Genomic DNA, 17,725 nt, shown 5'->3' with positions numbered 1-17,725 from the left:
ACCCCGGGTTAGACAAAGAAAATGATATATAAGTGGGGTCTGTGAAGACAGATAGCAATGCCTGGGTATCTTTAGGCTGCAACACCTTGCTCTTGCACCTCAGATGAAATTATCTCCAAATTAAAAAAAAAAAAAAAAAAAAAAGCTCCATTTCTTGCCCACAAGCCTAGGTAGCTTTACATTCTCTGAAGCAGCAACTCAGGGGATTCCAAGCGGGCTTGTTTTAACAGCCTTACTGACTGAGCATGTGAAAAATCTCTCCGTTTACAACGTTTTACTTTATAGAGATGTTTCATAGCTGCATTGTACTTGAGCAAGGCCCCATTCTCTTCCTTAGACTTGGACATTTATGTTTAGACATGCTAGAAATTACGACTTTTCAGCATCTATGTATATGTAAGATAGAACCTTTCACTTCTAGGTCAATAGTTCAAATTATTATTGTTAAGCACCAACCTGATGATCAAACCCTTATGAACACAGAGGAATCCTGGACTGGTTTTAAAGTTTAGATGCCTGAACTGGTCCTGTCTGATAGTTAATAGAACTCACTGCCAGCTAACAGCTGCAGCCAATATGGTTGGTTTTATAGTATAGCCCATCTACTAGGAGCTAGACCGCGACCATCACAATTGGTACTCTGGTTATGTCTACAGAACATCAAAAGGCTAGCGCGGGGAAGTTTGCATTCCCTGTGACAGCTAGTGAGGGGAGTGGCTCACAATCCATCCCATTACCACTGCCCTTAGGGACCAAAATACTCCCCTGGTTTGCACTAGGAAACAGAGACCCAGGAATGAGATCAGACGGTAACTTTAAAGAATAATCATTTCAACTAATGGTATATTTTAATGTTACTATACACAAAATAATGGTGCACTACCAGGACTAGAGGACCTAATCAGTATTTCCAATTTATGAGTTGGGAAAACCAGGTAAAATATAAACAGAAAGTTTTTAGCAGAAAGAATATTATGCACAGCATTATAAGGTTAAAATACCCAGTATAACTGCATGAAGGGTATTTTGTAAGAGCTGCTATTTTATATATTATTTGTACACATTCACATATATGACCTGTACTGTTGATAACCAAATACTGCATTCTGCAATGCATCTGTCCCTGGAATTATTTTTCTTTTTTTGGTGCCCAAGTGGCAAAACTGTGAACTTTTGTTTTAAATCAGCAATGTAGCTTGTCTACATGAATATACAGTTTGAATCAAGCTGGGGTGTGAACACTAGCCTGCTGTGGAGATGCTGTGTGCATCATACATGTAATTATGCTGTGTGCATCATACATGTCATGTACAACTTTATGGTAATAACAAAGAACAGAACTCATCCCTCCTACTTCAAAAGCACAGGGCCCTGCTATCTGAGCAACAGAGAATCTCCATTAGCCTCTAGGAGTATAGTGCTTATTAGACACAGCCAATTTCTGATTCCACCAAGCAAAGTACAAAGTAGCCAGTTCACCACAATGTTTTGGTGATGCCAAGTTACATTTGGGACTCTACAGCAGCATGTTAAAATGTGTGTTTTCAAAATGTGGTCTTTTTTGTGCCTTGGCAGATAAGCAACCATATAATTTTAGGAGATTATCTATCTACTGAATTTTCAACTCAAAACTCTATTTTGAGGAGTCATATTAGACTTTTATTAAGAGAAGTGAGTGTCAACGCAAGGAAAAATACACACCTCTATAATAACATTTAGCAGAAGAACCACCATTACTATGCTAGAATACAAGAAAAACATTGACGTTGATTCCCTATAATTATGAACAGGTCAAGATTATTAAGAACACAACAGATTCTTCTGAAAGGAGCTAAATATACTATTCTTGGAATGCAGGTCAACGTATTCAGACAGTAGCTGCTTCAAGTCCAAGAAAAAATTATTCAGATTTTTCAAAATAAAAAGCAGAATAACCCAGATTTGCCCTGCTGCTGTTTTTGTAGGGCTGACCCATTGTATTGAAGTAAAACATCAGCAGTTGCAGAATCCTGTGTACAAAACATCAATATTTGTTTTGGGAGAATTGTAAACAATTGATGAATGCTGGGTTCAACACTGTGAGGAGAAAGGATAGTCTTGTGATTAAGCATAGGACGAGGAGCCTGGCGAGTTTCCTATGAAACAGAGACCTTGTGAAATAGGAGATACTGCCTAGAACTAGACATGTGACCTGACCTGGGAAGGAAAGAAACATTTTGCTGAGGCAAAGAGCTGGATTTCCAGCCTTGTCTTGGTGAGCCAGACAAACAGCTCTTCCTGCCATACCTAGCTAATGTTTTCATAAATTGGAAACCAATGGCCTAGTTTTCACAGGTACTGAATACCTGCAACTTGAAGTCAATGGGGATGTCAGATAGTTAGCACTTCTGAAAATGAGAGCGAGAAAATGAAATGCCCACCTTCTGATACTTTTTAGAAATATTAGTCAGAGGTGTTGTTAAATATAAACATCTTTTCTTAACTAGTCTGTGATAAACCTGTGTATAATTAAGACAATCATCTGAAATAGAATTGGTGGCTGCAGCCTGGGTCAGCAGAGGGAGAGTTTTGAGAGTTGCAGCGTACCAGGTACAGTTATACAGAGGGCTACAAGATGACACGACTTTCACAGGCTACCAAAGCATCTTGTGCAGCAGTAGCAGGGGGCTGATGTGCCAGACTGGTGAACATGACTATAGGCTACCAAAATTACAATAAAGAATGTGTAAGTAATAAAGGCAGATTTTCCAGGAAATGTAACAGAGCAGAACAATCAATAAATAAAAAATACAGACCATAAAATTGGAAAGAGAAGTGTAACAAAGGTAGCGAGATGAAACAAACTCCTTCACTCTTTGAATCATAAAATGTTCAAGGTTTCTCTTTCTAATTTGCTTCAGAACAGTATTTAAAATGTGAAGTAAAATGAATACTTCAGTCTTACTCGCCTGTTGCCACTGACAGTGGCACAGTGCAACGCCTTAGGAATATTTTGACTAGAAAAACTTTCACTTGAGCGGGCTGACATTTTAAATATCCACATAAAGGATTGGATTTCTCCATTTTCTTTTAGACTGAATAATGGAAAGAACAGATATGTGAAAATTATCTGCCATAAACTCAAGGTGAGATTCAGTGCAGTGCTTCCAGGGGGAGGGGAGGTTTAGGCTCATATTAGCACCCTTGAAATCCTGGGTAGCTCCAGGTATAACCGGCCCTGGGAGCCTTTCTAAATTAAGGAAACTACTCAGGCCTGCCAGGAATCTCTGCACCACCATGTGTTCTGCTCCCACCCCAAAACGCTCCTGCCCTAGTCCTGCCCCAGGCACACCCATTACATCAAGACTTGTCAGATGGACCTCAGAAGGCAGCCTTAAAATGGTCTTCAGATGTGGCTAAACAGGGGGAATCCTCCTCTGGCCAGAGAGGGGACAATTAGGCCCCCTTCATGCTGTTCTGGCTCTTTTATAAAGGGGCCAAAGCTGGGACGAGAATCTCACACTTCAGGCACCTGACTGGGGTGCTGAAGCTGATGTATGGGTCACATGGCAGAGAGGTCTGAAACATTATGTAAGAGTAAAATCTGTGCTTGGCTGGGGGAACAAATATTTGATATAGGGCTCTTCAATCTAGCAGAGATCTTACACTGTCATATGGCTGGGAGTTGAAGCTAGACAAATTCAGACTGGAAATAAGGGGTAAATTTTTAACTGTCAGGGTGATTAACCATTGGAATAATTTACCAGCAGGATTTCTCAGCCCCTAGGGTGTGACTCAAAATTGGGTAGCCAGAATATTTCAAAGGGTCATGGAGCTGGCTGGTCTCATTGCAACCTGGTGCACAAGATCGCAATGCTTGCAGTGGGGACCTGAGCCCAGCCAGCTCCACAGGACAGGAGCCAGGAAGGAGAGGATGGTGTCATGTTCTCTGGTAAGTACCAGCCCCCAGATGTACCCACTGCCTCACAGCCTGGCAACATCTCCTCTATCCTATCACCCACCCTGGCCCCCAGCTTCCCAGATTTTCTTCCCCAGCCCCTCTAATTTACCCATAGCACCACAAATTCCCCCTTTAAACTTGGCCCACCCTGGGCCGTGTGTTTTCCGAGAGCTACTGGACTACCACCCCTCCCCCATACACCTCTGCCCCATACCCTTCCCCCAGCCTCCTGCTACCCAAAATTCCTTCCCCAGCTCCCCCTGACCCTCTAATGTCTTCCTCCTCACTATACCCTAAGTCCCCTGATCTCTTCACTTCACCTCTAGGCCCCAAATCCCCCATTACTCTCTGCCATCCATGGGGAGGGACTGCATGTTTTTGGGCATGGTCTAGGCTCACCACCCTTTCCATCAGTTGCAAGTGGGGCATACTCCCAGTTGTTCACATCTGGCCAGAGCATCTGGAATCTTACCTCCAAGCCCTGCCCAATGGACCCCTCAAGGGGGTATGGGGGCATCAGGTCGGGGAGTGACTCAGGGGGTCAGGCCATCAAGGTTTACAAATGGTCCATGAGCCCCAAAATGTTGAGAACCATTGGCCTAATGATCACAGTGATCCCCTCTGGCCTTGGAATTTATGAATCTCTCTCACTAGCTGAACATCCTGAAGGACAACCCATCACTCTCACAGATCTTGGGAGACAGGCCAGTCCTTGCTGACAGACAGCCCGCCAACCTGAAGCAAATACTCACCAGCAACCACACACCACACAACAGAACCACTAACCCAGGAACCTATCCTTGCAACAAAGCCTGTTGCCAACTGTGTCCACATATCTATTCAGGAGACACCATCATAGGGCCTAATCACATCAGCCACACTATCAGAGGCTCGTTCACCTGCACATCTACCAATGTGATATATGCCATCATGTGCCAGCAATGCCCCTCTGCCATGTACATTGGCCAAACTGGACAATTTCTATGTAAAAGAATAAATGGACACAAATCAGACGTCAAGAATTATAACATTCAAAAACCCGTCGGAGAACACTTCAATCTCTTTGGTCACTCGATTACAGACCTAAAAGTGGCAATTCTTCAACAAAAAAACTTCAAAAACAGGCTCCAACGAGAGACTGCTGAATTGGAATTAATTTGCAAACTGGATACAATTAATTTAGGCTTGAATAAAGACTGGGAGTAGATGGGTCATTACACAAAGTAAAACTATTTCCCCATGTTCATTCCCCCCCTGCTGTTCCTCAGATGTTCTTGTCAACTGCTGGAAATGGCCCACCTTGATTATCACCACAAAAGGTTCTCCCCCCTTCCGCCCCCGCTCTCCTGCTGGTAATAGTTCACCTTACCTGATCACTCTTGTTACAGTGTGTATGGTAACACCCATTGTTTCATGTTCTCTGTGTATATAAATCTCCCCATTGTATTTTCCACTGAATGCATCCGATGAAGTGAGCTATAGCTCACGAAAGCTTATGCTCAAATAAATTGGTTAGTCTCTAAGGTGCCACAAGTCCTCCTTTTCTTTTTGCGGATATAGACTAACACGGCTGCTACTCTGAAAACTAAGGAAACAGAAGAACTGCAGGAGGGGCCTACCCGCCTGACACAGGGGCTGGGCCTTAACACTCACTAGAAGTGATTCAGGAGAGAGAATGTTTAGGTGTTGTTTTATCCCCAGATCTGTAACTCTTGTGTGCTTTGAGAGTAAAAGTTACTGTGAATTTTGAAACACCTGTGCAAGCCTGTGTTCCTTACTTTACCTGCCAGGTGTCCCCAAAGAGTTAAACTATAATCCAGAATGCCCCTGGAGGGGACTTTGGTGGGGAAGCATGCATATTTGACTCGGGGAACCCAGAGAACTGTTTTCAGGGGCCTAGGGCAGCTGGAATGTGGGTCCCACATCCCAAGGAAGGGGGCCCAGATGGGAGGTCTGCACCTGGGAGGTAGGTGCCTTGGAGGCCCAGAGTTAGAAACGAGTCACCTGCTGCTGCCCAGACCCAGCTGGCTTGGAAGCATGTGGGATCCAAAGGTTTGGTCCTATTACAACAGACTGTTGACTGTCCACTAGGTGGATTCAGACAGGTCTATAACTAGGGCCCTATCAAATTCACGGTCCATTTTGGTCAATTTTTGGTCACAGGATTTTAAAAACTGTAAATATAATTATTTAAGTTTTTAAATCTGAACCTTCACAGTATTGTAATTGTGGGGTCCTGACCCAAAAAGGAGTTGTGGGGAGATCACAAGGTTATTGTAGGGGGGTTTGCGGTACTGCTACCCTTACTTCTGCACTGCTGCTGCTGCGCTACTAGGGCTGCCTTCAGAGCTGGGCAGCTGAAGAGCGGCAGCTGCTGGCCGGGAGCCCAGCTCTGAAGGCAGAGCCACCACCACCAGCAGCCCAGAAGGAAGGATGGCCTGGCATGGTATTGCCATCCTTACTTCTGCGCTGCTGCCTGCACAGCTAGGCCCTCAGTCAGCAGCCGCCACTCTGAAGGCAGCAGTGCAGAAGTAAAGGGTATGGTGGGGAGCTGCCATCAGAGTTAGGCGCCTGGCCAACAGCTACCGCTCTCTGACTGCCAAGCTCTGACATCAGCACAAAAGTAAGTGTGGCAATACCACAACCCCCCTAAAATAACCTTGTGACCCCCACCCTGAAACTCCCTTTTGGGTCAGGATCCCCAATTTGAGAAATGCTGGTCTCCCCCTGTGAAATCTGTATAGAATAGGGTAAAAGCACACAAAAGACCAGATTTCATGGTCGTGAATTTGGTAGGGCCCTATCTATAACAAACCTGTTGCTAAGCGTACGAGTTGACCTCAGTAACAGATTTTGAACTCCAAACAGGCCAAGCAGCCAGTACAGAGATGTGAATGAAATCTGCCATGCAACAAGAATAAGCTTTTATAGATAAATAAATCCACAAAAAAAAATCATGTAAATTAGAAGTGGAAGTGGTCCATATTACTGTGGCCATGTGCACAATGGAGAACAAAAGGAAAGAGGAAGGCAGTCTGGGTCCACAGTAGACTAAGTACCAGACTGGGTTTCAGGAGACTATTCCTGGCTCTTCCATTGACTCACGATGCATCACTTGGCATCTTTGTGCCTTAGTTTCACCATTTATAAAATGGGGCTAAGAATGCTTCACTTTTTTACAGTGCTGTGAAATGTATGGCTGAAAAAAGCTATGAAAGAGCTAAGCATTTTTTCCCACCCTCTTTTTGCAAAACGTGACCATATTGTCAAGTGTGTTTGATGAGAGTAACCTCCATGATACCACTAGATATAGGTTTTTAAAATTACTCACTAAAAACTCATCCCGGATAAAGAACTTGGCTCTTGTAACTTTGGGATCTTCTCCAGCATCTGGCGTTGCTGTTTAATTAAAAATAAATTATATCAGATAAATGAAAAAAATGAGAGTTATTTTGCATATTTAATAAGAGATGGAATAAATAAGAGAGTGTCCTTTGCTATAGGAATTAAAAAACAATATACTTACAATACATTCACAATTGGTTCTTCCAAAATGAAAGAATATTTCAAACTAGTGTTTCTCAAACTGGGATCCCGTCCCCAAGGGCACTCCAGTTGGTCCATGGGCCCTGCTGATCAACTCCTTCCCCCACCCTCCCAGCGCCTCCTGAACACCAGGGAACAGCTGTTCCGTGGCATGCAGGAGGTGCTGGGAGGAAGGGGGAGAAGCAGAGACGGGGTGCACTTGGGGAAGGGAGCAGAAAGAGGTATGGAAGAGGAGGGGCAGCGGTGGAGCGCGGGTGGGACCTTGGGGGAAGAGGTGGAGTGGGGCAGGGCCTGGGACTAAGTGGGGGGTTTAGGGGCCCGCAAAATTTTTTAAATCAAAGTGGGGGTCTCAGGTTGCTAAAGTTTGAGAACCACTGTTTTAAACCATCTTAAATAAACAAACTTCTATTTCTCAGCTTTTTATGGGCAACAGCTCCTTGGTTAAATTGGGAACATTGCTTACAGCAGTGACAACAGGAAAACACTGAAATGTGAAAATAGCAATTCAGTAGTTAAACATTCTGTTGCTTTCATATCTGTTGACAAAGTTTTGATGTTGAAGACCATTTATTATATAAGTCAGGCCCTACTTGAACTGTGGGCTGATTGTCAAATAATTGTGGCCGAGATGCGGACAAGACATGGAAAATGATAGAAAAGTAATAATGGACCTTAATTAATTGTGGTAATTTGGAAAACCCAGATAAGACCTATTTGTTTAAGAAAAAAGTGGTAGAACAATATAAACACTTAAGTATTATGTTATGCCTGCTAATTTTTTTTGATAACCAGACGTTTTGCTACAACTGTATTAGAGACATTAATGTGTGTGGCTGGCAGCAGGAGCCTGCCCTCCCGCCCTCAGGGATGACAACCAGAGCTCCACTGTCTGGGGCTAACAGTCAGAGCCCTGCCACTGTCAGCATGGATAAATGGGGTTCTATTGTGCTAATGGGGGAAAAAGTGTGTGTTGCAAACCTCAAACTGTATGCAACACTGTGAACTGTGCAAAGTAAGCTAATTAAAATAAAAACTGCAGTGGAAGCTTAATATTGCGGGATCCGCAATTTCCGCAATGTAGCAAATTAAGTAGTTCATAAGGTGTTTTTTCATCCCCAAGTTAACAGGGTACTTAAGCACATGCTTAACTATGCATGGGAGGAGTCTCCACTGACTCAATGGAACTACTTATGTGCTTAAGTATCTTGCTGAATTGGGGCCATATTGGTCAATTTTTTAATGTTCTTGTTCAGTACAGGAAATTCAATCCTCCAGCTCATGTCAACTCTATTTATTTTGGGTACAGAATTCATTTTATCCTGAAATAAGCAATGAAGTGAAGAAACAAGCTTGGTATGATTTGCTTCATTCCATCCTTCCATAATTTTGTACCTAACTAAGATACCTGATCAAATGCTTACAAATAAAATAGGGCAGAGACCTTTCCCAAGTTAAGTTTTCTCTTTGTGTACGTATATGCAGGTGTCCTATCTTTTCACAGTGGTGTATCATCATTTTGATTGAAAGAATCTGCGGCTTTGTAGTACTTGTGAGAACAAGGATTATGCCTGCTATTTTAATCCCAACAGTTACGAAATCTTACCATCATCAGGTACAGTGTAACGCACATATTCAGGAAAGTAATCTTCAATTTTTGATTTCCCTGCCAAGACCTTTTCAGCTAGCATATCCTGTTTATTCAAGAACAAAATGATAGAAATGGTCCGTAACCACCTGTGAAGAATAAACTAGATGTTGATGCCAACTCTAACATATCCATCAGACAATCATTTCATAAAGGAAATCTTTAATGGCCTATTCCTATTTTGTGTGGTCTGTGAGGCTCTTTTCATCAAGTTTAATAGAAAAACAACCAAGCAAAACGAATATTTCAGTTATCTTGAATTCACATCCATACTGGTTAATATATTAATAGCATTTAAAACATATTAGATGCTTATGAAGGTGTGGGGGAAATTGCTGTTAACCTTGCTGTTGACCCTGACCCCATCCCACTCTGTGACAAAATCTATGCACTATATGCAGCATAGGCAAGAGCAGTAATGCAAGAGGCCTATAGGCCGGCATCCTGTAAGACTTCGCTTAAGCTAAGAGTATTTGCATATGCTGGGCCGTGGTATTTTGACCCAGATAATGAACTAGGCCAACCTCTAGCCTAGCTCAAGGCCCTAGCTGTCCATTATATGCAACACCCACCCCCAGTTATGAAACTGTTTACTTTGGCTCCTTATAAGGCTTTATTAACAATGCCTGAGTGATAAAAAAAATTAAGGAAATGTATCATTTGACTTGAATGTAAAAAAACTATATAAGACTGGTATTATAGGGGCAGGACAGAGAGAGACGAGGGTGGCACCTGCGTGTGGCCATCTCTGTGTCCTTCTCCCTGCATGCTTGTATTAAAATAAAAGGACCTCAGACTGTTTGAACCAAACAGATGGTGTGACTCATTTTCCACAACAAAGGGAACAAGTTTAAAATATAGGTTTTATAGATTAACCCTCTGCTACCAAATCACTAACCCTAGCACCAGAGTGTTAACATTTTCTAAAAACGTCACAGTAAAAACTTAATACTAGTGCTCCTTAACATGTAAAGATATGCTTCATTCTACTGAAGCAATAGAGAAATATTGGAGGTTATTTATCCATCTTGTACATTTTTCATACAAATTGCTGTATCTGAACTGACCAACTGATCATCCAAACCAGAATCCTACTTCTGACAGTGGCCTATATGGTACCTGATGAGTCAGGAGAAGTAAACCCCATTCTGCCACAATAATGCATGAGACTATTATTGTGACACTACACCACTGGGATTTGTGCTAAAAATTCTTCCTGACCTAGTCTGACAATTTCCTCACACCCAGGAGCATAAAGATAGATAGATCAAGTCTTGTAATTTCTCATGATCTTACGTTGCATTTCATTTTTACTTATTATCAATTAGAAACCTATTCAGATTGCTGGCTAGATACCATGTCTATCATTTGCAGAGACTGCAACACTAGTGTAATCTAAAAGAATGTTACAATTAGATTAGATACAGAAACTGTGGTAGCTGTTAAAATATCTAATTATACACTTATCATACAATACAACATCATAACTTCACACCTTGGTAAATGGCAAACTCCAAATTTCATATACTACTCTCCCTCCAGATTTTGGAGTTGCCTGAAACGATGCCCTGCAAGATTCTGTGGCTGTATTAGGGATGGGAACAAGAAATGTGACATCATGCTGTCAGCTGGACCTATCATGAAGCCCCATGTCATGCGCTAACCCTGACCCAAACAGTGGCTAAAGTTCTTAAACAGGGCTACTTGCTTATAACTGGGTGCAGTCCCACTGGACTTGTTTTCAGGAGACGACTCTTAGAAGAGCCGCTGCCTGTATGCTCTTGTGGTATTGAGACTGGTGCCGTGAACGTGCATGAAGTTGGTTGCTGCTACTGCTACCATACTGCTGTGATGAGAGGACATCCTCAGTGTATCTGCTCCCACCTGAGGGGGAGATGGAGCTGAAATATGAGAACATCCTGATCTTCCCCACTCAAACATAGCGATGGCAGAACTGGGTTTCACTCACTTCCTTAGCTTAACACTACAGGAATACAGAAGTGGTGGCTGCTGACCTTTCCAAAGCCCTTCTCACTCCCTGCCTGAATCTGTAAGTTCTGGTGGACCATCTGGCCTGTCGGCTTCTCGTTCAATTTTATGATCCTATGAGAATACTGAGAAACTGATGTAGCCTTGTTTGTGCAGCAGCAACGTACTGTAAGTGCAACAGCCCCGTGCCAGGGCCATAGATGGTGTTGCGGAGGGGTTAGTGCAATTGGTGGTGCTTCAAGATTGGTTACCAGGGAACATTCTGGTCCTGTCTTGACATTTTCTAAACAAAAAAAAATCTAAATACTTAGCAATGGGGGCTTCTCATTAGTGAGTTATCACTGTATGCACTTAAGTACATATTCATTGGCAACTTAAAGTGGCAAAGTGCTTTTCAAACGGTAAGGAAAGGTATTTTATTTGAAATTTCGGTAAGTTGCTTCAGAGATGTTAATAATAACACATAGAAAAAGTACTTGACTGAGCCTTTTAAATTATTAGCTAATGTTTAAGTAATTAATGCTTGAACAATGTTTAGAAAAATGTAAGTGCTAAATACTAATTTCGTTATTATTGACTACATTAATGCTCCAGAAAGAGATTTATTTTTACCTATTGTTCCAGATGCTTTTGAAGAGATCCAGGGATTCCCGTAGTCTGTTTGTGTTATTGTCTTCCCTTATTACCATGTTGTAGCTGCTACAGGCCACAACAAAGATTATAGCAGTGACATCTTGGTGGAACACACAGAAGAAAAAATAAAGAGAAGAGAATGTTTCATTTACCCCAAACAAGCTCAACATTGTAATATTTTAATGCAGCCACACAAGGGCGCCACACAACTCCGTCTGCAGCGTGTACTCTAATTTATGTTGGAAGAAACGATATGTGATGTTGGGTTCTTTTATTAATGTCACATGGTGATGTGCAGTTTTAATCTATATTCAGATGAGACTGTTTTGCTTTAAACACCTCATTTGGTGACAGAAACTTAAGAGGAGAAGAGGTAGTGAACTGCTAAAATAATACAAAATACACAGATGGTTTTTTGAAAAAAGGGACCGGCTTATTTAAATTTAGTGTAAAACAAAATTTAAAGAACATTACAGAAACTCTCCCAGCAGAGAATAGATTCAAGATTAAAATGTGGTGCAGACTTACCATTAAAACATTGGATCCATTTTCTTCTTTCGTCTCTCTGGCCACCTACATCAAACATGCTGTTAAAAAGCCATAGGGTGTTATATCATTTGTGTGCACTAGGAAAATCACACGAAGCATGCAGGATTAGGGTTCAGTCTGACAGACCCAAGGGCAATAGCAAAGAAATACGGCCTGAAGGGGAAGAGAGCTCCTGAAATTGTGTTACCCTGTCATGCAGATGTAACAATTCCATCTCCCCTGCCCTGTTGGGACAATTCCACTGAATTTCTACAGAAACACACTTTTCTCTGCAGGAGAAATAGATTTTTAAGCCTTTGAAACTATATGTGGATGAGGTTTTGTGAGAGACCCTTTTATAGGTTTGGCGTTAAAATGTTTGCACCTACCATGCTCTAACAGGCACAAGTTTCAGAATATTTCCAAAACTCGGTGGAGATGTTACAATTCAGAGGCACAATATTGATAAAATATTTTGGTGAAAAATAATAACTACAAGCAGCCTGATGATGCGTATGAAAAAAAATTATGTGTGTTTTAATAGGGAAACAATATTAAACAATGGTGGGCAACCTGCGGCCCGTGGGGCACATGCGGCCCATCAGGGTAATCTGATTGCCGGCCACGAGACATTTTGCTGACATTGATCATCCGGAGGCACAGCCCCCCACTGCTCCCAGTGGCCGCGGTTCGCCATTCCCGGCCAATGGGAGTTGCAGGAAGCGGCAGCCAGCACGTCGCCTGCTGCTTCTCACAGCTCCCATTGGCCGGCAACAGCGAACCGTGGCCACTGGGAGCTGCAGGGGGCTGTGCCTCCGGACGATCAAAGTCAGCAGAATGTCTCGTGGCCCGCAATCAGATTATCCTGATGGGCCGCAGGTTGCCCACCACTGATATAAAACCTCAAAATCCATAGATTACAGCTGTTCAGAACAAGAACAAAACTTATTTCTTTGGGCCCAATTCTTCAAACCCTTACTGATGCAAATATTCCCAATGAAGTCTGCATCAACTCCAAAGAAACTACTGTGTAAATTGACAAGGTTACATAAACATGAAATGAAATAATAAGCAACATCCACCACAGATACACCCTAAGATAGAGAGACACCAGGGAACACTACTACAGTTTTAAGCTCTCTTTTCCGTTTGAGTAAAAGCCAATTACATTATGTTCTATAAAGACAAAGAAGTTGGAAGACCTACAATAGCTATAATATAAAAGGTGTGAGGGTAGGGACATCTGAATCAAGTGGTTCAAAATAAGTACAATAACCATAAATTATTGCTAATACACTTACTGAAAATTTACTTTATCTACTTGAAATCTTGTTTCAAAAATCCCTGATGTCAAAACTCTGCATCTTAATAGATCCTGGAAATAAGAAAATAGACACAGATGAATGACATTTTTACCCCCTTATTTTGATTTGAAAAGCATGGAATACTTCTTTTAATTAAAATAAACAACAAGGATTTTCATCTAAGTAAAATCTGTCTTGTTTATAAGCATTTACCTGCAAATTCACACCATCAGTATACAAATAAAATAACATAACTAGATCTGCCCACAATCTTGATTTTGTAGAAGTAGGGGGATGTCGGATGTTTTCGTCCACTAAACACTTACTGATGATTGTATAAAGTTGCACATGTGAGATGGATAATGTATTTTAAATTATATAAAAATAAGTTTAAAATGTTAGGTTGCAAAGTCAAGCACTCACAAGTTAGGGAATGCCAGATTTACAGTTGCTTATGCAACCTTAATTCTGCCCCCTTATGCCCTGAATGAGATGAGTCCTAGGGAAAAATAGTATGTGATTAAAGATTGTATCATAATTAACAAAGGAGCAGAATTAAGGTCATATGCACAGCTGCAAACCTAGCATTTCCTATCTTTTGAGTACTACTTAACTTTAAAACATAAATAATATTCTTAACATAGTTTTTAACATAATTTCCTTGGGTTTTTTTTTAAAAGGAAAAATACTTTAAAATTCTACCGCGTGCAAGAGAAGTTAACTCACCTTGCGCAGTAACTGAAATTCTTCGAGACGTGGGTCCCTATGGGTGCTCCACTTCAGGTGACGGTGTGTTCTGGCACCGTTGATTGGAGATTTTTGGTAGCAGTGCCTGGTCGGGCCGCATGTGTGCAGCAGCTGTCTTGCGGCTGTTGGAGTCTTGGTCAGTGTGCGCACGGCCTGCACCCCTTGGTTCCTTCTCTACCATAGAGTCCTCGTAGTGAACTCCAAAGTGGAGGGGAGGAGGGTGGGTAGTGGAGTACCCCCAGGGACCCACATCTCAAAGAACCTCAGTTACTGCACAAGGTGAGTAACCTTCTCTTCTTCTTCTTCTTCGAGTGTTGTCCCTGTGGGTGCTCCACTTCAGGTGAATGTAGAGCAGTACCCATTATGGTTGGGGGGACTTTGGAGTTACGTGCATTGTAGAAGTAGAGAGGACTGTGAGGCCTAGTATGGCATTTGCCCTAGAGTCTTGAGTGATGGCATAGTGGTTAGCAAAGGTATGCTCTGATGCCCATGTGGTGGTTTTGCAAATTTCCACAATGGGTATGTTGTCTAGGGATGCCATAAAATGTTGCCATGGCCTTAGTAGAATGGGATCTAATCCCAGTAGGTAGTTGTATGTTGATAACACAGGTGGATGCAACTGGATATCCAGTTGGAAAGGCATTGTTTGGATATAGCAGCACCTTCAGATCATTCTGTTGTTGAAATGAACAGTCTTGGGGATTTATGAAAAGGTTTCGTTCTGTTTAAGTAGAAGGTTATAGCCCTCCTAACATCCACGGTGTGCAATGAAGCCTCTTGTGAGGTTTTGTGTGGTTTAGGGTAGAATGTAGGGAGATGAATAGGTTGGTTGATACGGAAGGTAGACGCTACTTTGGGGAGGAATTTGGGATGGGGTCGAAGTGTGACCTTATCTAGCGGATGTGATGGCCGCTAAGAATGCCACCTTCATTGACATGTGTTGTCAGGAGCAGGTGACAAGTGGCTCAAATGTGGGTATCATGAGTCCCTTGAGGACTAGATTCAGATCCCATGTGGATGTGGGAGAGTGTACTTTGGGGTAAAGGTTCTGGAGCCCAACTAAGAAGCATTTCATGATTAGATGTGTAAATGTCAAGAACCCATCAATCTTGTCTTGGAAGGCGTTAACTGCCTCGAGATGGACTCTGATAGAGCTTAGGGATAGGCCTGAGTTCTTGAGCTCTAGAAAATAGTCTAGCACAATGGGTAAGGGCATAGTGCAGGGAGTGAGGTGTTTGTCAAGTCTCCATGTGGAAAAGCGTTTCCATTTTTGTAGGTAGGTCTTGTGCGTGGATTCATGTCTGCTGTTCAGTAACATGTGTTTGACTTGTTCTGAACAGGTTAACTCGTGTAAGTGGAACCATACAGCAGCCACACCTTCAGATGGAGCTTCTCCAGTTGCGGATCAATGATGTGGCCGTTGGCCTGTGACAGGAGGTCTGGCCTCATCGGGAGGATCCGTGGAGGACAAACTGACATGCAGAAACTAAGGGTACCAGGTCTGTCTGGGCCACGCTGGAGCAATCATGATGATCCTGGTCTTTTTGTCCCTAATTTTGCGTAGGACTCTGTGTATCAGAGGTATGGGGGGGAATGCATAAGTAAGTGTATTGTCCCAACTGATTAGGAAAGCATCCCCCAGAGATCAGGAACTGAGTCCCACCCTGGAACAGAACAGTGGGTATTTGTGGTTTTGTGCTGTGGCGAATAGGCTGTCACAGGGGAATCCCCATAGGTAGAAGATCTGTTGTAAGACCATATGGTTCAATTCCCACTCGTGCTCCTGAGAAAAGTGTCTGCTTAGTGTGTTGGACATGGTATTTTGACATCCCGGAAGGTAGGAAGCTGAGATGTCGATGTGGTGCCTCATGGCCTCAGTGCAGAGGGAGTGGGAACGAGTCCCCCCCTTGATGGTTGATGTAAAACATGCACGCTACGTTATCTGTCATCACTCTTATTGATTCATTTCTTATTAGAGGTAGGAAATGAAGGCAGGCTCTCTCACCGCTCTGAGTTCCAGTAAGTTTATGTGTAGGCATGTCTCTGGTGGTGACCACCTGCCTTGTACTGTGTGGTGATCCTGTTGTGCCCCCCAGACCAGGAGGGAGGCATCTGTTGTGATCATGATTGATGGTGGTGTTTGTTGGAAGGGAATACCCACACACAGGTTTTCTGGTTTAGTCCACCGCTGAAGGGATTCTAGGACCTTGGGAGGTGGTGTAACAAGCTTTTTCAGGCTATATTTGGTGGGTCTGTACACCGAACTCAGCCAGCCTTGGAGAAACTGCATATGTAGTCTGGCATGCTTTACCATGAATGTGGTGGCGGCCATGTGTCCTAATAGTTGTAAGCAGGTCCTTGCCTCAATTTTCAGGCATATGGAGACGCTGTCTACCAGATGTTTTATAGCCTGATATCTGGTATGGGGTGAAAAGCTCTGGCTTGAACTGAGTCAAGGTGTGCCCCGATGAAGTCTAACTGCTGTGTGGGTACTAATGTTGACTTCTGCACATTCAGCTGAAGTCCCAGTTTTTGGAAGAGATGGATGGTGAGTTGCGTGCTTGTTTCTGTCTCTGTGAACGTGCATCCTTTGAAGAGGCAATCGTCCAGGTATGGGAAAAATATGATCCCTTGTTTGCACTGATATGCCGCAATTACTGCAAGGGTTTTGGAGAAGACTCTCAATGCGGTGGACAGTCTGAATGGGAGCACTCTGTATTGCAAATGATTGTGTCCCACCGTGAATTGGAGGAATCGTCTGTGAGCTGGGTGTATAGTGATGTGAAAGTATGCGTCTTGTAGGTTGAGGGTTGAAAACCAGTCCCCTTGCTCCAGCGCTGGGATTATTGTGCCTAAGGTGACCATCTTGAATTTTTGGGAGCATGCAAATTTGTTGAGTTTTCTGAGGTCTAGTATCGGGCGCCATCCCCACTTTTCTTCTGGGTCAGGAAGTAATGTGAATAAAACCCTTCCCACTGTATTGTGTCGGTACTGGTTCCACAGCACCCAGCTGGAGATGATCTACCTCCAGCCTTAGAAACTGCTCATGAGAGGGGTCCCTGAAGAGGGACAGGGAGGCAGGAGGGTAGTGGAGCAAGAAGTAAAGGGGATGGAATTGTACTATTTCTAAGACCCAGCGGTCTTGAGCGATGTGCTCCCATGCCTGGTAAAAATGTCGCAGGCAGTGGCCAAATGGGCAGATAGGCACTGGTGTCATGGGGAGGTCATTCAAACCCTCGACCAAACCTTCAAAACTGCGGTTTGTTTCCAGTGGGTTGAGGTGCTGATTGCTGTGGTTGTGCCTGCCAGCACCAAGGTGGTCTGTTCCTTTGTTTGCCCACGTCATATGGTCTGGGTTGAGGGCAGGTATATGGATAATCCCTAGGTCATTGG

The 17,725-nt window shown here is 43.0% G+C and overlaps 1 protein-coding gene across 3 annotated transcripts in view; it reads right to left on the bottom strand.

The window, feature by feature from the left end:
• GNAL (G protein subunit alpha L) overlaps positions 1-17,725 on the bottom strand; it is a 330,636-nt gene that overhangs the window by 6,256 nt on the left and 306,655 nt on the right. For all 3 annotated transcript variants that reach the window (XM_074944650.1, XM_074944651.1, XM_074944652.1), the window contains 5 exons: positions 13,583-13,656; positions 12,282-12,340; positions 11,733-11,853; positions 9,090-9,220; positions 7,272-7,339 (listed from right to left, as the gene is read on the bottom strand). In XM_074944650.1, coding sequence (XP_074800751.1) covers positions 7,272-7,339; positions 9,090-9,220; positions 11,733-11,853; positions 12,282-12,340; positions 13,583-13,656 — 453 coding nt within the window. The remainder of the gene's footprint in view (positions 1-7,271; positions 7,340-9,089; positions 9,221-11,732; positions 11,854-12,281; positions 12,341-13,582; positions 13,657-17,725) is intronic.

This window comes from Natator depressus, chromosome 2 (assembly GCF_965152275.1).
Source record: "Natator depressus isolate rNatDep1 chromosome 2, rNatDep2.hap1, whole genome shotgun sequence".
Taxonomy (NCBI): Eukaryota; Metazoa; Chordata; order Testudines; family Cheloniidae; genus Natator; species Natator depressus.
Note: the sequence above shows the minus strand (reverse complement) of the source record. Positions and strands in the feature narration are given on the sequence as shown.